The 23314-nt window shown below is 25.2% G+C and overlaps 2 protein-coding genes across 9 annotated transcripts; one reads left to right on the forward strand and one right to left on the reverse strand.

The window, feature by feature from the left end:
• Positions 1–1022: 1022 nt before the first annotated feature.
• LOC132929725 (uncharacterized) lies at positions 1023–3324 on the forward strand (the record flags this gene model as incomplete). Its single annotated transcript, XM_060995266.1, is given in 4 exon segments — positions 1023–1330; positions 2052–2220; positions 3009–3154; positions 3249–3324. Coding segments are annotated over 4 exon segments (699 nt in total), but the record flags the coding sequence as incomplete, so codon positions are not given.
• A 6831-nt stretch (positions 3325–10155) lies between these two features.
• On the reverse strand, positions 10156–23311 carry LOC132929724 (post-GPI attachment to proteins factor 2). Of its 8 annotated transcripts, XM_060995263.1 has the most exons (9): positions 22959–23311; positions 22676–22855; positions 21776–21862; positions 18582–18692; positions 18090–18147; positions 12376–12586; positions 12049–12295; positions 11066–11287; positions 10156–10975 (listed from the first exon to the last, which is right to left on the reverse strand). In XM_060995263.1, exons 6-9 carry the CDS (start codon positions 12583–12585, stop codon positions 10845–10847), a joined length of 810 nt encoding a protein of 269 aa, XP_060851246.1. In that variant the 5' UTR covers position 12586; positions 18090–18147; positions 18582–18692; positions 21776–21862; positions 22676–22855; positions 22959–23311; the 3' UTR covers positions 10156–10844. The 8 variants fall into 8 exon arrangements, with proteins under 8 accessions (XP_060851246.1, XP_060851240.1, XP_060851242.1 ...); XM_060995257.1 differs by lacking the exon at positions 18090–18147; XM_060995259.1 differs by lacking the exons at positions 18090–18147; positions 22676–22855.
• Between the last annotated feature and the right edge of the window lie 3 nt (positions 23312–23314).

Here is a 23314-nt window from a genome sequence, read left to right on the forward strand (position 1 = left end):
TACTAATGAAGTAATGACTAATACATAATATTGTACAATTTCAAATACGATATTTTATTCAGTACAATACGATGTTTTGTTTCCTAGACATCGAACATTATTTATTTATTAATCTTCATGTTTTGTATTCGATTTTTAGTGTTTATATGTTTTTAATAATAAATAGTGTATGGTACTAAATCTCATAATATGCTAAGATGGAATATAGTCTAAAAAAAAATGATCAGGTATTTTTAAATTAATAATTTATCATTTTCAAGTAGGTAGTTACATAATATTGTCATACAATTTTTGAATAATCATGTGCGAAATTACAGCAACAAAAAGAATGTATACTTCAATAACTTAATTTATATGTAGACATTAGACAAGTTAAGTTATTCAATTTAATTTGATTTAGACAATTATATTTAAAAAGTGCTTTAAATATGGGTTCTATTTTTTTTAGTATAAAACTCATCAAGTACTTCCTTTTATGAATAATGTACATTATAATAGCTTCCTGCGTTAAATAAGCACATAACATGCATTGTGTAATGAATTAATAAAATAATTAATTTATCAAATTAATCTGCGTTACATAAAACTGTTTATTACACGAATACTTGTTATGTGTTATGTAATAAATAACGGCTAATTAATATTAGTATGCGTAAAAATAATCTATATTTTTTCAATTTAAAATTAACTATAAAAATAAAAAAATAAAATATATACAAACAAAAACTATATTAATTTGACAAATGTTCAGATTTATTAATTTTAATCGGTGTTATAACTTTAAAACTATATTTCATATTTTACAGTTGATAAAAATATTAATTGAAAACCATCAATATTGAAGTGGGTTATTAATTTTATTGCTGTATTAAGTATGGTTATCCGTTTGTTTGATAATAATGATAATAATTCAAATTTATAAAATAAGATTATCGTAGAATAAATTGATTAAAAACAATAAAAACACTTAAATAATATAACAATAATATTATACAATACACTTATTCTCCATCTACTTGTATACTAATTACAAATATCATATTAACGATTCTTTTTAGCTCGAGTATCCTCAAATTATTACAGAAACAAATAAAATTATTAAATCAAAACCAAATATATCTGATGAATACCAAAAATTGATGAAAAACATAAAAATAGATGAAAATATTATTAATTCTACTGAATCATTATACTCAGATGTTGCGATGATATATCCTATAAGCTCTTGGACATTTTGGTATAGAGATCCTTCAAAATTAAGTTTAAGGTATCCATGGGAAGAATCATTAACTAAAATTGAAACTGTTCACGATATTACTCATTTATGGAAGTAAGTTTATAATTATTAATGAATGCTACGTTTTTAATAACGTTGGTTTAAAAAAAAATGGAAAAAAATTAATTGATTGTTAATAATATATAAAATTCAAATGGAAATAATTCAATAATTAATGTAGATGAAAAATTATCGATTTTTATCAAAGCAATTCGAAAAATAAACATCATAAAATTAATAATTAATAACCTTTTTTATAAGATAACTGGATGTTTCCTGGATAACTGGATAACTGGATTGTATCATTTTTATTATTTCAGTTAATTTAAAATGTGTTTTAAATTTGAATAAAACAAATGTCCATGATTCCATATCTTTATCCGTATCAATTCCGAAATTCTCGGGAATTTCTAAAAAGTTCACGAAACTTCCGCCACTTACATAAATACATAAGTATAATTTTTAACATAGTAAGAATTTAAAATTAGGTAAGAGTACTATTAATAATAATATATATAGATGGAGTATCAGATAGCCTTTTTCGAGTAAAAATGTATTATAAAATTCATAAAATGCCTTAGATATTTCCACATTATTTTAGATGTTATAAAACCACTCATTATTTTTATTTTAATATTTTTCACTGATAATCTTAAATCACAATATTCACGAATAATTCAATTGTACTAAAAAAAAATTTTGAATTTATCTACTGTTAATAGTAGCACTAATCATTAATATATATATATATATATATATATAATCATGTCTATAGAGTTCTCAGTCATATTATTCAACCATCAGTAAAATTTTTAAACACATGTTTATTTGTGTTTAATGAAAAGAGCATACCCGCATGGGAACACAAAAGTAACGAAAATGCAGGGCGTTGGATAATCGTATTGAAAGATAACCACAATTTGCATAATATATGGAATAATATGGTACGTATAAAACTTTAACATTTTGTAGAAATATAATATGTTATATAACATAATTAATAATGATATTAGTTAAGCATAGTTTCAGACTTTTTACTAAAAATAATCTTAAAATACTCATAAATTAGAAATTACATTTTAGTGTTCAAGAAAATTCAAAACCATAATAATTAATAAAAAAAAAACTAATTCACTCTGCTGTGTAATATGTGTTGGGTGCACCACCTCTTTGAGTAGGTAGATTACCTTGATGGATATGTTAAATTTAAATTTAATGATAAGTTATTGTCTATTAGAATAGGTACGAAAAACAATTATATCTGCATATATTTTTATTAGTAATACCATAGTTTGAACTAATTTTTTCCAATATAGTTACATATATTATTATTAATATTATTTAATTTTGAATATAATGAATAATAAGTAATAACCGTATTTGTAAACTAATCCTGACCTGGTTTTATTTTCATCTAAGTTACATTCTCTTAGATGAATTAATTCTATCGGCATATACCAATCTTGTTATTAACGGTCTTAGAAACACTACTAAAATTCTTCAAAAGGCTGGCTTTTTAAAAAAAAAAACTAGATTCGGTACCTAATTAATGATAGATAGAGTTACACAACATTTTGTGGAGTACTCATTTTACTGAAAAAATATCATAAGAAAAAGACAGAAAAATAACATCTTTGTAAAACTTATACATTACCTAGGTACCTACAGCTACTTCTTTCAGAATTTATAAAAATAAAATACGAAATATTATATAATGAATTACTGTGTATAGATACTACAAGTAGTTGGTGACAAATTTGCAGCGGTTATAACTGATATAAATGGTATAGGATTGCACATTAAACCAGTGTGTTCCAAGATAACAGTATGGACTACAAAAACAACCTTGAATAATTACAAAAGTATACAATATATTGGGTATAACTATTTATTTATTTAAATTTAAAATTTATACCCAAAAAGTAAAATAATATATTAATTCATAATTCTATAATACTGTATATTAATATAGAGTGATGAGCAGACAAACCATTGGGCAAATGACAAAACGCATATATTATTCAATGCATAACCAGTCACTTGTTTAAGTGTAATTGTGACTTGTGAAAGTTTATTGTACAAAAATTAATAATTTTTACATTATTATTTATGCTATTAACAAATCTATGATTCAAGTAATAGCAAAAAAATTAAAACTAACTTTCTACACTAAATTATACCTATTCCTATTATCCTGTGCATACGTCTTACTATGAGAAAATTTCGAACAACAGCATAGTGTATTACTGTTTTAAATATGTTTATTCACATATTTATAAATAAAATATAATAATATAAATAATATAATATAATATAATAATTTTTATTTTATTTTTTTTTAAGTATATACGATCAAACTCTAGATGAAACGATACAATATTAAATACGTATATAATGGTGCAATTTCATTTTTACCGCAACCGATCCAGAGTATAAAGTGGTATAAACCATATAAATGTTTAATGTGTAGACGGTAATAATTACAATAATAATTGTTCGGTAGAATAAACGTCAGACTGTATACTGATTTATTATGCGGCGTAGTGTAATATGGCATATACACAGTAGTGCCATACTATAACCTAATCTATACGGTTATATTATAGATACCTATGTATTTGACGGTGACACTATATATGCGTATTGTATATGGGTTTTAAGCTTAAGATTAACGCGGGTTTTCTACAGACTACACTTACCGTATACTGGCGTACACCGTTGCTGATTTGTTTTATGCGATTGCATGTTATGGAATGAGCTTGCTGCTTCTCTGCAACAAAAGGACGAAATGAGTAACCAAACATTTTGTACGCTTATAAATTATGTACCGACCTTCTTACGCCTACAGGGAAACAGTAATCTTAAAATCTGCGAAGTGATTTTGTAAAAACTCGTGCTTGCAGTTCGCGATAAGTCTTCGACATCCGTAATTATTCGTAAACCTATAAGATTTAGGTACTTTACAATTCTATTATTACAATTCATTCGCGTCACATTTTTTTTTTTTTTTATAATAGCTACCATCGACTACATTATTGATACAAGTTCCATAATTCAAACGTTAACATTCACCCGTTCGCCATAAACACAACACACACACACACACACACTCATATACAAATGTGAACACGCACGGTTGTGCGTATGAAACTTAAAAACATTTCGTGTGTATATATTTTCTTTCGAAATATAATATGTTCGAAATTATTAATATGTACAATATGTGGCGGAAAAAACTCGTTATAAAAAAACTAATCAAAATCTTTATCGCTAACTGAATTATGGGCAGATACCTATCTACTTACAGGATTGTGTAGAGGAAATACTGATACAGGGCATAGCTAACAAATACCTGTAGCGTAGAGTGGTGCGTACTAGCGTACTCCATTCTTTATATTATACGTATGTATGTATTATATATGAATGATTTAAAATCGAAATTCCCTGATACAATATTTTTCTGTAGTGGCTGGATTAATCAATGCCGAATACAATATTATATTGATATTAACAAATTCCATAGATACTGTATAAAAATAATAATATTAAAAATTGACTTGTAACTTCAAATACTACAGAAATAATACCATACAATATCAGAATACATTTTTTATGAAATATTATAATATAAGCATTTGATAAATACTAGTATTTATAATGAATAATATAAGCCAATAATAATTAATAATTAATATAATATAAACGGTAACTAATCAAAATATTAACGGATAAAATATTTAAATTTGTAAACACTTTATTTTCTAATAAATTTAGTTCAAATATTAAATTATAAAATTAGCTAGTAAAATCAAGTCAATCTAGGTACACAATATTATTACTAATATATTTGCAAAATATGCTTCAAAAATATTAGTCATTATAGTCAAATAAGTAATACAAAATAAAATAGAAATTAAAATGTAAAATAATTCAATAACGAAATTATTTTTTTAATAAAATTAGCAATAACATTTAAAAAAATTAGAACATTCCTACTGCCATCATTGTATTCCTCACAGATAATATGTTTTAATAATTTATCTTTTATTTTATTTTTTTATCTGTTATAGTCAAATATAATACCCAGTTTACGCTGTACCTACAACTAGTACAACTTTAGTTTCTTTTGCTAGATTTTCTTGTCACATATATTATTTTACATGAACAAAATCAACTCATAAAATGTGTGTATCTCATGGTTTAAAAAAAAATTTTCTATGATTGAAATTTTATAATTTGATTTATAATACTTAAGCTAATTTAATTACAAAACATTTAGCTAATTTTTATTAGAAAATATTATGGTGTAAAATATAGTTATGTTATTTGGATTTATCGACGTTTTAAAATGTTTGTGTTTATTTATAAAAACTTTTTTCTTAATTTTTAAATTTATATATTTTGATCTAGATTCAATATAAACAGTCAAGTGAAGAATGATTTTGAGAATAAATACTATATCGTATATCATAAACTATATAAAGACTACTCATAGTACTTTCAATTAATCGAACGTGTTTTGTACATATAATAAGTTATATGTGGGTATTATAGGACGACCCTGAGCCTCTGCTGCAAGCTGAGTGTATATATGAAATAGGCGGAGGCCGCCGGAGGGAGAGTGATACGACGATATTGATATTTTAAACGTCGAATTTCGTCTTTTTTACAATAAAATCGACTAATATCGAAGTCGGAAAATTTACCTATGCAAACCGGCCGTCTCCCCTACTAACGACTACCCGTGGCACTATTTCACGCCGACCCAGCAGGCGATATTACCATATTATATTACCTATGTGTATAACGCGTGCACCGGCCGCGGCGGCAGGGACAAAGGACGATGCTAACAAAATGCGGGGAAAGCAAAAAGAAACGAAATCAATTTTTCTGCAAAGCTTCGTGCACAAACCTATATACTATTTCGTAGGTATAGCCTCCTATACGCACACACTCTGTGAGCATACCATTCAAGGATAATATTTCTTTCGCATCGTATCAACATTAATATTATATACGTATATATAATATATTATTATTAGATATATTTATTCTATTTATATACTGAGTACACCAATATTAATCAGAAAAATAGCATTATCATTCAATTTCAAATATTGTATCATATACGAGTACATAGGTGCCTATTGTGTTAATAATGCTTATTGTTGAGCTTCTATAAATTTGTTGTGTATAAAGCTCTTTATATTTAATAAATAGAATAATATACTATAATATTGTTCTCGGAGTTTTTATAATTTATATTTTATGAAATAGACAGTTTAACCTACGTAGTTTATTGTCTATACAGTATAATATTACATATATCATCAGCGTATGGTATATCTGAAAACGATTTTATCGTCAGCATAGAACATAACATCTGAAAACGATTTATTCTGGTATTAGTGGTATTAACAACTACCCGCCGCCGTTGAGCTATAGCACGAAAATATTTTTTTTTCCTTTCTGAAAAAATGTCTAATCCGATATGATAAGCGTTTGTGTTGATCGCAGACCGTTTGTTTTATTGGCGATGCGTGCCCGGATTTGGGACGGTCACCTACCTACGTGATTTTGAAAAACGCACAAAGAAACCGAAACATAATCATTTGGAATTAAACTCCACCAAGATCGTTCGTTACATTATGATGATCCTGAATTTAGCCGTGTAGAATTAAATAAGCTTTAGATTAAATTACATTTCGCCAGGGTTGGGATCCCTACTAATAAGGATTTATACGTGGACCCCGCAGTGTACGACGTACGTATTGCATACTACGTACCTCTGTACAAAAGTAAAAATAACACATACACCCGTCACCCACTCAATGGTTTGTGTATTGACTAAGAGTGTATTCTAGAATTGACAATCATAACTATTTAACCCGACCGATAGGTATCGCTTATTCGAACAAGTCATATTATGTGTTGATTATTTATAGATACCTTTAATCGGATTCTGTACTTCTTCAACCGGAGTGCCACGAACTTGAATCGAGAGTGCCGTAAAATTATTTCAAATTGTATAAATCATACACAGTTTTAAAAAAAATTAATTTTGTATTCGTGTCTAAAAAATACACGCTAAGTATCGTTAAAACTGGAAAAAAAGCTCTACGAATATTGTTACAGTTTTCAACGTCATATTTAAATGAATAAGCATTTTCTATACTTATAAATGAATCTTGGAAAAAAAAACGCATGGAAAAAAAACCCACGGAAAACCCACAGAAAAAAGCCCATGGAAAAAACCCACAAAAAAATTTACTAAGGAAATAAATCCACCAAAAAAAAAATTGTTACATAATTGGGATAAAGCGCAGATATTTTATTAAAATAACAACCAACAATTGTAGTTATATTGCCATTCATTGTGAAGTTATTGCCACTCTCGTAGTCTCATTTGTAGTTATTTTAATTAAATAATAAATAATTTTGTCTATAACGGACAAAATGGATACATAAAATTGTATTAGGTACCTAGGTATATTATTTAATATAATACCTATAACCTATATAACATTATATATTGCACCCTTGCATCAGTCTTCTGCATGTATTCTTATTTTTATTGAGTTCTTGTTGTTTTGCTTTTAAAAGGTATACTTTAAATTTCACTTGTGTTATATATTATTATTTATTACATTATACCTAATACCTATGATTATATAGGTACTGACGTACTGTAATAATATAATAATAATAATCAACAAAATATTAAATAGAAAAATTACATGACACTCTCATAAACTTTTCTTTTCGTGAGTTATTTTTTCAAGGTGTGTTTATTTTTTTTAGGAGGAGGGGAGGGTCCGTGGTCATTTTTTTGCACCTACTGTTGTAAATATAAAAACAAATTAACTAATAAAACTTGAATTAATTGAAGAGAAAATGAAAATAATATGTGTATAGTATTAGTAATTAGTACTATAATTTACCTATTTCGTATTTAGGTAAATAATTATTAATGTTAAAATTATTTAATTTTTTTATAAAATGTATGACGACTGATGGGTGTATAATAATAAAATATGTATACCTAACTAATAGCTAAAGAAAACTAAAGTTATAAAATATTAACATAAATACATGATACCTATACTAATATTGGGTGCCTCCGGAATTTTAAAAAATACTTTAGGGTGCCAAAAGTCAAAAAAAGTTGGGAACCAACCTCTGTCATAATATAATGAATCACAGATATACAATGTTTCATAACATAAAATACGATCGCACTGTTGTATATGGTAACTCAGATTATGTACCTACACAACACGTACGTTTTGTTTTATATTATGCAGAATTTATAAATATATTTCGATCCATAGTATTTGAAAATTCCTTCACCTCCCCCCCCCCCCTCAGCATGAAAATAACATGAATTCTAATCCAATAAAGTAGGTAATGAACATTCATCGTGAAAAGGTGAACTCGCTTATAGCCTTATATACAAGGATACTTTCATTCAGTACATCAATATTAATGTCACCCAACGTAATATTAAATTTGAAACAAAACGTAGAAGTATTATACACCTCTCATTTGCAAACATCAAATAATAAATTTGATTTTGCTATTTTTTTTTCAACAATTATACTAATTATAGAATAGATATTATTCACATTTGGAATACGTTTCAAAGTACAGTCGCGTGGCGTCGTAGATAAGCAACTAAGTCACATTAATCGTGAATTAAAATATTAAGATTACACTAGAAATTTAGAATACCTAACCTTAATTCTTATACATTTTTCTAATAGTAACTTAACACTTAAATACACTTTCATTATATTATCATTATGTATATTTAATATTTATTATTATGGTTTATTGTGTATAATATATAATAATTAATAAGTACCTATTAGATACCTATATCATAACTCATTACCTACTTATGTAGTTATGTACAATGGATATATATTATAATTTATAATTTTAATATCAAATTAGCATTACCTATTAGCTATCAATCAATGAACACGTATATAGGTACCTGTATTAGTATACATACTAAATTTTTACATGAAGAAATATCATACATTGATTACAGTAATAGATACTTATTACTTATCATTAGCAACACTTGACTTGCGAACAAGTTAAATTATATTTTTTTTTTTTTATGGCCTATTCCTATTATTTTTATGCTATTCCACTACTTGATGCCATCTATCTCTATCTACCTCTACACACTCTTCCAATTTTGATCCTGGTGCATATTCTTCGATGTCCTATTTGAGTCCTTTGTCCCTTCCCCTTATCATACGCGCATACCAAAGACATAGTATTGGTCCACTACCTATTGCTTAAATTTTTCTTAAAAATTAAAACTAATTTAAATATTAAATTATTTAATATAGCTGTTGATACAACCAAATTATTATCAAAACCCAATATATAATAAGATTTTAAATTCTATTTATAGATACTGGTTTTGTTTTTGTATAATAAATTAAAAATAAATCACAATTTCAAAAATAGTAATTCAATCATTAAAATTTATTTCATATCTGTAATTTATATACTAAATTACTAAATGTACTATTAAGTTTGAAAATGTGACAGAAATAAAATCTAGTTTTAAACTTTAATACTTCTTGCTTGAGATTTACTTGATAACAACCTTTCCCATACCATATAATTAGCTTACAAAAAGTTATGACTAAGAATTTTAACTTGTTAGCATATAATATTATGTTCTGTTCAGTTACAACAAATAAGAAAAATTATTTCCCAAATCAAAATCTTTTACAAGGACTATATTATATTATACGGTTGATAGAACTATCAATTATCAATTGTCATAGAATTATTGAAAATGTATAAATAATATATTGTTCTAAATTCTTATAGCTAGTAATAAAGATTCATAATAAAAAAATTAAAACGTTCAATATTTATTCAACAATATATTGTACTCTAATTCCGATATAACAAAAATATATTATGTATGTGCTTAAATATTAAAAAAAAGTTTTAGAATAAATAAAGCGTACAGGAATCATAAACAAATAATTACTATTCGTACAAATAACTTTCATAAAAAACTAATTTGTTTGTTCATAGTAGTAATTTTACTACTTTATTACTACCAATATATTTTATAAAATTAATTACAATTCGACTAGCATACACAACATTAAAATATATTTATTTTATAAAAAAAAGTTGTGTAAAAATATGAGATTCATTTACTAACAATAATTTTGTAAATATAAAATATAACAATAATTATTAATTAGCCTAGAAATATTTATTTAACAGTTAAAAAAATATATATACTCATAAAATAAAACATTAAGAACTGTGATACTTAACAACTATTTAAAACAATAACAATCTTAAATACGTTTTGTGCTATACCAGATACCAATATTGTATGCAAACTAATATACAATAGCCTATATGTTAATATAAAAATTAAAACAATTAGCATATCTTAATTATGTTTTTATAATTTGATTTGGTATTAATATCACATTTTAGTAGACCTATAATCAAACAATAAATAAGATATTTGTATCTCATAGCACTATAAATACTAAATTTAATTAGACTTCAGTCATCGATAGGTGAGGTTTAAATTATCATCTACCACTAATGATACACCTGCTAGATCCCAAACTGCTGTAAGATGGAATGTCATATTGCTCAACACAACTAAATACTCAAAAAGAGCAAAAAATGTATATACTGAAATTATATAAAATTCATTAAGTAAATATAAATATATTTGTATATGCACATTGCATATAGAAAAAGTATTTTTATTTAAGTACATACCACCAGATTCACAATAAGCATTATGTCGCAGAAAACAATAGCCAGCAATTGCAAAACTGATCATATTGAATAAAGTAAAAAATATTTTATATTTTAATGACCGCACTTCTAATTTTGTCATAAGTGTTCTAGTAATACGTCCTTTTTTCAATAAGATAGATGAAATAACCATGTTAAGTTCAGAAGCACAGATAAAAGTGACAAAACTTTTTTCATGAATACCTTAAAATAATACAATAAATTCATATTTATACACTTATATTTAAAAAAATAATGTTATAAGTTATAACTAATTATTAGGGCTCGTAAGTTCATGCATTTGCATTTATTTTTTGCTACACAGGTACAAAGATGGTAACTGAGATATAAATTCATTTCATAACAATAGTAATAGTTATATAAAGTTTAATAGTGCATGTTTTTGCATATTTTGGGTGTAAACTTTAAAATTATTAATAATAACTAATAAGACATAAAAAAAAATAATAAATTATACCATTATGGTCAAATAAAAATAGAACAGATTATACCTATACTCAATTAAAGTAATAGTGTCTTAAGAATAGTATATTGCAAATGTTATGAATATCTAAAATACCCATTTTGATAAGACAAATCTACGGAATTAAAGTGATTTAATTTTTTGTTATTTTAACCATGTTTTTAATAAAATAAACAATTTTTGAGGTTATAAAATTGACTTGCTGTATAATAATTTAAATAAAATAAATTTAAAATTTATCATAATTTACATCTCAATTGCCTAAAACTAATACTACTATAATACTGTATTTTGATATCTCTGATAGTTGTAGATGCATTTCATAAAAAAAAGGGAATTTAACTGTTTAAGTATATCAGAATGCATTAGAAAACCAGCAGTAGAAACCAAAACAGAAAAATTATTAAATAGAAATTAATTTTTTTTTTTTTACAAAATTATCTTATTTTATAGCAAATATCTAGTTTGTCACTTTACTCACTGTAATAATCTGACGAAGTAAATATTGATAATACAACTAATGAGCATACTTCAATAGTGGATAAAAATCTTAATAATACCACACACCAGTGTAATGATGGTTTAATTATATTAGTGTAGTACTGGTAATATATACCAACCACAATAAATCTTATTGGACTATGAGCGATTATAACTAAAGTCCAAATAAATCGCTGTACTGGATAGTTTCCCACAGCAGTTGATATTGTTGGCAAGTAATTTTTAACCTATTAAAAAAACATAATTAAGTATACATAATAACTAGGAAGTAAAAAAATGTTGTGCTTATAAATCTCAATAAACAAACTCGATAGCCACAGTGTGTTGATGTAGCGTCATCCAATTTAAAAAGTATAGTCCATAAAACACAAAATACAAAGGTAACCAATACACTAAGTAAAGTGACTATTGACAGCCAATATACTTTGATTTGAAATAAATACCGCTTGTCTGGTTTTTCTGGACATGATACTGAATAATTTTGAATCATGCTTGTAACTCGTCGTAAATTATTCATACTAGAAAATAAAATTTAAAAAGTTATTACTGAAAACCTATCATATAAAAATCTGTTATATGAACTCTTTTTAAACATCAATATAAGTATATCATAGTTTTACTATTCAGAGTAAAATTTACTAAAATACATACATAATAATACTTAAAAAAACTAACTTTCATAGTCGATAAAGAAACTAATACATTAGTACACAAAACAAACTATTTAAAGCCACACCCATTCTAAATATTTTACCTTTAAATTAAATCAATTATTATATTAGACACATATGAGCAAATAGTATGATTGTTTGGATAAGTACCTATTATTTTTGTATATTATTGTTTTTGATTAAAGACAAATAAATTTAATAATTAAATAATATAAAATATCTTTAAAAAATAATTAATACATTATTATGGTAAGCACAAAAAACTTAAATTTATTTTTACAGACAAATGGTTTAACTTACATAAATTATAAAATAAACTATTTTATAAATCATAGTTTAGTGTAAAGAATGCGTACACATAAAAAATTGATTAAAACATTTCTACTGACATAAAACATAATAAATTATAGGTAGGTAGGTAACTTACTTATATCAATGGTAAATCTATTATACTTAAGTTTAATTAAATGAACTGCGCGACGTTTGGAACGATTAGTGAATTTCAAGTGTTTCAACATTTCAGTTTTTATAGACATCTGAATAATTTAAACGGCAAACAGTATCAATAAGGAACACATAATAAAATCAATTTACTGCAATAAAAATATAAAATATTTAAGGAACTATAGGACGGTGTAGGAGCGTATCATATTATCATACTATTATATTGTTATTATTATTTATTATTATTCGTATCATTTTTTTTTAACGGATCGACTTTTATTATTTTTATTATTATGTCATTGATAGCGATAAGTGTTACCATAAGGACAACCCCAAAATATTTGTTTAGAAATTCGTGGTATGTTGAAAGTTTTTTCTTCGTTATTGATACATTTTTCAAATAAATTTATTAAAATATTAAATAACTAAATAAGTCAGAGTATCGAGTATCAGAATAATATATAAAAACTTAAAATATTAATACTGTTGGATATAATATGACGTATAAGATAGACGTATTTAATCTCAATGGGACAGTTTTAATATTAAAGCAATTATAATTGATATATTAATCAGTGGCGTAACCACGTAACTTCAAAATGTTGACATAGGGGCTAGGAGCGAAATTTTCAATGGTCTTCCCATTTATGGCCTCTTCCAGGTATTATATAGGGAGGTCTGAGGAGAAGAGGTTACATTGATCTTACAACAATTATTTAAAAAATATTATAGCATGTTTTATTAATTCAAAATTTTAAAATTATTTAAAATTATTAAAAAAAAAATAAAATTAATAGTTTAAGTTATTAAAAGAAAAAACATTATATTACTTCGGGGTTCTGCGTTTAAGCGAACGAGCCCAGGTAAGCCCGCACAGCTGATACCTCATATATAGTTATACGCCACTGACATAAATATATAATACAATAAAATACATTAATGTATTATACTTAAATACTTACATGTTAGGTAAGTACTTCATTATGGCAATATGACTATATAAGAGGTGTTTAATACTTTAATAGTAAATAGTAATAGTTTAATGCATGATTTATAGCTATTATATAGTTATAGTTATTTCATTATTTGCATAGCCCATAGACCTATAAATTCAATAAATCTTTATAGGTCTATGGTATAGCCTACGTATTAACGTATTAACGTGCTTACGTATTACATGCTGTAAAAGAGATAACTTTGTTTTAGGAACATTTTTTCAAAACACTGTGTACTCCTGATGGCTGATGTAATAATTATATGACAAATGTATTCAAACTTATAACAAAAATGTGATCCATTATAGATTTATATAATTCATTATTTATATTTATTTATTTATAGTATATTAATATCAATATTAAATTCACGTCGTAAAATTTAAGAAGCAAAACAAAGCAATTCAATAATTAAAACGAATCATTTGCTACTGAAAATCATTTGCAGTTGTATTGAGCGAAAGTTTATATCTATGAAAATGTACAAAGTATCAACATAACTAGTACCTGAATATTTGAAGACAGTTTTAAAGTCAAATATCAATCACAACTAACAAGTAATCAAATATTGTATTAATATGGTGTACGCAGTATGTATATTATTATTGTAAATTGAAAATACGAGATATCAGAAAAATCAAAATAAATGTAGCCAATGTAGGTAGTAGGTAAGAACTAAAAAATAACTAATAGTAACAAATACCTAAGAAATAATAGCTACCTAGCTATTGCCTATTATACGTGTACATAGGCATATAACCTATATTATAGATTTTATTATAAGTAGCGCCTAAATATGGTCATACGCGTAGCTATCTGATATATACTATAGACATACCTAATGTGTCATGTGTGCTCAAGACTATGTGTATAATGGTAAGGAGAAAAATAATACTTAGTTTGTCTTTTAGTTTCCATCATAATTTAATATATTATAGTATTACACTATATAAAATTATAAGTTTTCTCCTCAATAACTTTCAATAACCACAAATTGTATCGGTTTTAAATTAATAATATAATATTATTTTTAAATGTTTAGTAACAATATTCGTTCACAAGTAAATAATTTTAGTTGTAAATTACAACATTATATCAAATACAGAAAACCGCAATACTAATAAGATTTTGCCGTTCGCGTTACAGCCGTCGACAGTTGTGCGAAGTTATCAAACAACGACTGTGCATCATCATTGCGTCATGCAACCCAATGCGCAATGCGCATAAATAATAAAAATGTTTATTGGTGTATGCATATTATAAAACCATGTTATTTTACAGCATAATAGCCAACATCTAAGCATTAAAACTAGATAATACGATACTAGTAATGGCCTTCAAATTGAAAATTATAAAATACTACAAAGATTATATTTTAGGTTCACCAATTTATCTTTAATATTTTTTGTAATATGCCTAATACATTTAAGTAAATAATCATTGTTTATATTATATAGATTTAAGAAATAATTTTCTTTAAACATTGTGACTTATTGTCAGAACTTTGATAGATGTTTTTAAGTGAGGAAGACTTTATTTTATGTCATTATTAAAACCACTGCAGTAAATGGTAATATAATATATAAAACTCAATTCCGTTATTTGATAGAGACAATGGTGTATCTCTAATAAAAAGATTCTGCTGATATTTCATATATATATGCGAATTCTTTGCAAGCATCATAATTTTTTTCGTTTAATAATGAAATTAGGTATTTAAATTGTTCTGAATTTTGGAATGTTATTCTCTAAGAACCGTACTTTCAAATATTTAGATTTCTTATATCACCTAATAAGATGAGCGTGTGGGCGATAAAAACTTTTTATTAAATGAGAACCAACCTTTTTTACTCTAAATTGTAAAGAAGATTTTTTTTTAAATGTGAATTTAAATCAAAACTTGAGCGAATATTTTCTAAGTTATTAAAATGTATGCACCGTTTAAATAGGATACTTAAATAAAATATATTTAAAATATTCTCAAATTATTAAAAATATTTTAAAACGTTCTGAAAATTATTAAAACAAATTTATAGAATATCAATATTTTGTGAATTTATTAAAAATATAAAACATATTCAATATTTAATCTAGGACTTATTTATATTCACAAAATTTTTAGAAATCAAAAAATATTAATACTAATATAAATTACTAACATTTTCAAATCATCATAGCATCATATCTTTCTAACTTATGTATCCTTGATGATAAATCATAAACCCGGTACACGCTTAAATTTCGATTTAGAGTGGTGTATCAAAAAAAGTCATTTACTTAACAACTTAATGGAAAAAGGATACTTCTCACAAAATAAGTTAATCAATTATAAAGTAATTATGAAATTTTAATCGTTTAAAATGCTTTACTTTTCTGAATGAAAACACCTACAAGTTGAAAATGGGCTTTCATTAATATTTTTCTAAATAATTAGGAAATACCAAAAGGAGACAGTCTTGTTTAATTTTATGAGCTGCGTGGTAACCTCTCCTCACAAGTTTACTCCTATGTTGTGACTTTTAACCTTTATGTTTTATATTATTTATATTTAGTTTAGGGTACCTATTGGCTATTACCTATATGGTATTTATATTATGATTCATAGTATTATACTATATTTGGTGGTTGTTACTTTGTTAGTTCCAATATAAATATATTGTATATATGTTATAAACAATAAATTCAATCAGCTTTTGAAAATCTCATAAATTTTGTCATATTATAATTTATAATTGTACATTGTACATAGAGAGACAGTATAATAAATGAAATACTTATAAATATACTATAAATTGTAAGTTGTTTGCTCATTACGTTATATAAAATAAATTTATTGGTTACAGCCTTACATGTTGGCATGTTGCATAAATAATAAATAAGTAGTCATTTTAAAATTAATAACAAAGTAGACATCTTAATATGCACGAATAGTTAACCCATAAAAAGTATAACACATTATTTCTTTGGTTTTAGTTTAAATATTTAGAGACTATATTACCTATATAAGATAATAGTAAAATATTATAAATATACTATTTATGCTTTATTTAAGTTTATTATACCATTTATACCAATATAACTATAGATACAATCTACAAGATGAATCACCAAACAAATCAACCCCATTTTTTCCTTAAATTATGAATTTATATTCAAATTTTAATTTTTGATATTTATAAATATATTTAAAATTTAAATACTATATTTTCAAGGTATTGAGATTTTTTAATATATAAGGAGTGACCTATGGGTAATACAGTATAGACGAGAAATAAGGATTTTACTATAACAACTAATATCTCGAGCAAATATACTCTACTAAAGTACCAGGCCGATTTAAATAAAAATTATATCAATATATTCCTAGAGTTTTGAAGGATATTTTAAGTTGCTTTTTTCAATCACTATAACAGAAATGGTAAACCTATATACGACACAAAAATGCATTTTTAGGAATTTTTTAGGTTTAACAAGAAAAAAAAACTTATCAAATTAAATTAATTGTCATATGAAGAAAAGAAAATTCAACCAATATTTTTTATTGGTTATATAATGTTAACGTGGTCATTTTCAAAATTGTTGTAACGTCTATCAAGATATCTATATTCTATATACATTTAAAAGTGTACGGTTATAATTTGTAGGTTATACAAAAAATATAATTATAATATTATGTACATAGTCACGTATATAATTTGTGTTCTTACTAAAATTATCATATCAAATTGAACAAAATGATGACGTATTCAATTAGCTATTATAGGTAGGTACATATAGCATCAGTAGCCATTACCTCAAAGTTCTATTTAGGGTAATACGAAACACCAAATAAATTAAATAAATATAAGCTACTATTTAGTATTTACACGTCATATTATATTTTATTATTCAAAAACAATATTACAACTTACTTCGATATTAATAATGTTTTCAAATAGCCAATAGGACACCAAGAAATTGAATCTTCAACTACAACATTTGTTCATGAAATGTACAATGTACGTTTGTCTTATACTCGTATAAATATCATTTAAATTTTTATCAATACATTTTAATTAAATGATTAAATATATACAATATAACAATTATGTTTATGCAAATTATAGTGTATAAGCTATAAAGAACATTATAAAATTTCAAACATAATGTACTTAATTGGTTTGTTATATTAGACTAATTTTTAGATAGTATTGAAATTACTGTTTTAAATGTTATAATATACATCATTTATATTTATTTGTGATATAATTGACGATTATGTTTAGATAAATTGAAATAAATCTAAATTTTGTTTCTACATAATATTATGGCTTCTATAATCTATGTAACTATTAATTATTATATTTTATATTTATTTCGTAATTATAAAATAGATTAGCAGTGAACGTAAATTTGGTACCCACTCGATAGTACTAGTAGTATGTTCCTCCATATCCGTGAAGATTTTTAGTTTGCTGGATATTCAATATCGACTAATGGTGTCTTAAAACTCAAGGTTTGATATTAATATTTATCTAAAAAAAAAAATTCATACAGGTTGTTTTTAGTTTTAACTTACTATAATATAGTTAGATATACATACAATATACGCAAAAAATTAAAATAACTTAAACAATGTTAGTAGTCTTTTTAAAAATGTCACATAATACTTTTTTTAAATTATACAATGAATTTGAGTAAATTGAATTACGGTTAAAAATATCTAATATAGGAAACTATATTATATAAAAGGACTGAGGAGACCACTGTAATATTTTACTGATTTTCATATATACAGCTATACAAGGTGATCAGAATGCTTGTTCAACAGATAATAATGAAATATAATATGTCATATTATACTGATAAAGGTTTAAAAAAAATAAAAACCAAGCGTATCATTAATAAAAAAAAACAAAAAATAATCACATACGAAACAAATTATAATATAATAATTAATACCTATATTATAATAATCGATATCTAATAGTATACTATAGGTAGGTATATAATAATATAATAACTATTATATGTCTTTATTAGAGTAAGTGAGTAACGAAAAATATTTAATTTCAGGCATCGTCAGTAAATACATTTATTTAGTAGCGTTATAATTATAATAACTATAAGTTTATTCATATTATGAATCGTATGTATATAAATCTATCTTTAAATTATTTATAGACATTCTATTTTATCACGAATTTATGAGTTTCATGATTCTTGGCCTCTTGGGTACCTTAAACCTTTACATTCCAATATTGGCTATTGTCTGATAACGTACCTAGGCACTGTAGAAACAACCTAGTAACAAATAATGAATGGTACATATACTGGAGTATATAGTAAATAATTTTACGATAATTAAATCTATGATGATGACAAATCGATAAATAAGTATAATAACTAAATGGTTTCTTTCTCTAAATAAAAAATTATAAAAACCCTCATTCATAAATAATTGAAATAGATGAACATTTTCTCATATTTTAAAACAAATTTAAATGTTTTTAGTCTATGACTTCAATTACCTGCTAATTAATCTTAAATTAATTTTTGTTTAATCTATTAGGTCTACTTATAGTCTGTAGGGGCAGTTTACCAATTGCGCCTAAAATTACTTATTATTTAGTACCTATATACTAATTGCGCTCTAAACATTTTAGGGTCGATAGACCAATTGCGCTCAAACCATTTTACAATACCTATAAGGAAAATGTATTAGTTATTTATAACTATTATATTATTATATAATAAATGAAAACACTAACCTGCGATTTTTTGTGAGTATTAATACATAATATAATAGAAATAAATAAATAAATTTTTTTCGCATTTCACAAGTTATCTTTTGATCGTCAATTATTCAAAATTAAATACTATTTACATTACATTATAATTCGTTTTATAAAATTTCCGATACTGTTATAGAATGTATTATACCCGATCACTTTCAGCAGTAATCAATTGATAAATAAATAAGTTTTAATTTTCAAGCATTTTGGTATATATGTGTTATGCAAGCGCAATTGGTATATTGACCCTAAATAAAAATGTTGTGTTAGGCGCAATTGGTCCATGCCTTCTGTGGGTACTTATACTTATTATCGAAAAAAAATAAAGGTATAAAAAGGAAGACATATGGAGCACAATGGAGGACATATAATAAATTGGGCCTATTGGGGGTGTAAAATATTGGGCGCTCACGAATCCCATCTAACCCTCGATTGCCTCCCGTGAATTTTTTTATAAAAGTTACTCGAATTGCGTCCCGGTTTCCAAAATAGCATACCTATTTTATAATTGCTTCCTATTTTAATAAGTACCTAGTGATCTACTTGTACTGGAATCGCCTCCTATAGCTATAATTAATCGATTTAAGTATAATCTTATACATATTATTATAGACTATAATAAACATATTAAATAAACTGAGAAAATAAAAATAAATGTTATTAAATAGTTATAATATTTTAGTAAATAGACTGATTCAGAAGTAATAATTTATAAAATAATAAAAATAATAAATAGTCAATACATAAAATAATTTAGATGAAATATAATTCTGTTATACAGTCAAAAACTTAATGTTGTATATAATTATACGCAAACGAAACTGACTGGCGATGACGGACTAATCTTTAACTGATAATCAGTGATCGACAAGATTGTTGTATTTGACAAATTTATCTGTCTGGGAAATACTGTATGTCTTAAAATAATATTTTTTAACATTACGGAAATCGATATAATAATCGATACTACACGTAAAACTATCGATAATCTAAGTATGCTATGGGAAGAAATTCGAGTAGACTGTTTGGGTACACAGGGTACACTCGAATTGCCTACGAAAACACCCGAAGGCAATTCGAGTGTCACCAAAATATTATATACCTGGATAGATGTACATGACGTGGTATATAATTAATAAATAATAAGTACAATACTATATGTCTATATAATAAAAATATGTAAATAAATATGTAATAATAGTATATAATAATTAATAATGCATTAGCTAGTATAAATCCTATTCATCATAATTTTTTTTAATGGTACGATTATTAATTTTCTCAAGACAAATTACTGAACATTTTCATTCATCTTAAACTATCATATCCATGGGTTCAACAAAAAATTACGAACGATATAATTTAATATAATACACTATTAATTATTATTGTAATAACCAATAAAAATGAGTAAGAACAAACATTACTGACTAAATACCAACTAACTTATTTTAATATAGGTAATTAGGTAAGATATAATATAACATAAAGTATATACAATTCATATGTAATTCATATTACAGCTTAGAGGTTACATAGGTACAAAGTTACCTTATCTTGTGAGCTGTGACCTATTATCATTAGTATAAACTCAGATATAACAAATATAATAGAAACATAGTAATATGAAAAACATTAAAAAAAAATAAATGACTAATGGAGGACACCTATATATTTTGAACAGATTTTAAGTTATGAGCACGTAGTAAAATATTAAAATATAAAAATGCTCATGCATTTTATAAAAATTGATATGTCCTAAAAATAGATGACATTCCTATTTCTTAACTTAAAATGTTATAATAGGTCTATTCACTACTCACTGCAAGCACGGATCCAAAGGATTACCAAGTGGTGATAGCCCTTCACCACCCCTGTATACTGTTAAATTCAAGAATGCCTGTTTTCGACTGAAAAATTAATATGAATAAATGAATACAGCGAAACCTTCCTTAACGGATACTCTAAGCAACGGAAACGTTTAATAGCTATATTTTGGTAATTATTATAATCTAAATGCATATGATATTTTATTACGATGTAAATTGTACACATTATTATACTATTATATAGTTAATCTTATCCGTCGTAGAAAATGTCTGTTTCATTCAATAACTTATTTTGTTTTAAATAATTATACCTACAAGTATATTCATACATACTAACATACCTACTATTAATAATATAAATATCATTTTTTGATATGTTTTGATATTGATCATTCACCTCCCCCTCTAAATAGCGGACAAAATTACGGTAGAATTTCGGTTCAAAAAGATCGATAGTATTCAGTAATTAGATTTTTCCTGTAAATGATATACATATATGTTCCTATTCTATTGTCTTGCCGATTGTGTTTCGGTCGTGTCCATTTTTATCGGTCGCCGTCAAAAGGCTAGTCTGATCGGTTGCATACGAATTGCGTCCCAAATTTAAAAATTATTGCGATTAGTGACATATTAATGCGTCCCCGTTTTTCTTTACGACTTTACTAATTGCGTCCCGATAATCTAATATCAGAATATATACCTATGATAATCTTAATCAATTATCGATATGAGTATATTGAAATGTTAGTATATGTCTTTCAATTGTGAATTTTGTTTTCATTAATCATTGAAATTATTGATTGCCATTAAAAATTTAACAGTAATATTCTACTCATCCAAAAATCTAAAAATGTATTGATGTACCTACTTAAAAACGTACAAAAATATACTTACATCAAAATTTGTGCTCCTAAAGTTTATTTTTGTGTAAGGCAGATGGCCGGCCCAACGTCAAAAAACAAAAATTGAAGATATCCTAATTATTTTTTTGAATTCAATGTTTTTAATTGGTGTGATAACCACTCCTGGAGTACACTACGTTTTCAAGCCCTAAAGTTAATATTATATAGGTACCTAGACGGATGGGCATAATATAGTATGTTAGTATATAATAAGTGAATATTTTAAAATTGTTTTTTTAGAAATTAAATTAAAATAAATGTGTGGAGGTACTTACCTATTTTTAATATTATTTTTCTAAATATTTGAATATTTGATCAGAATAGTGTTTTTTTTTTTTTATATATTATATATATTTAAGTTAAACTTATCAAAGTATCAAAACTCCACGTCACGGCAAAGGTATAACCCGCGGTAAACTTATATTATGGTCGTGACACATTAATGGAAAATTAATATTTACGATAAAATTTTTTTATGATTACAAATTACAATATTATAAAAGTGTTGACGTGCTGTCCCGTTGTGATCTTCAGCAGGACGTGCGCGACTTGTCGATAGTCGTAAACTCGTACATACATATGCTCTGACAGCAGTTATTTTGTCTCTTGATGACGCCGTGACGGTGCATCG

Source organism: Rhopalosiphum padi, chromosome 4 (genome assembly GCF_020882245.1).
Source record: "Rhopalosiphum padi isolate XX-2018 chromosome 4, ASM2088224v1, whole genome shotgun sequence".
Lineage (NCBI taxonomy): Eukaryota > Metazoa > Arthropoda > Insecta > Hemiptera > Aphididae > Rhopalosiphum > Rhopalosiphum padi.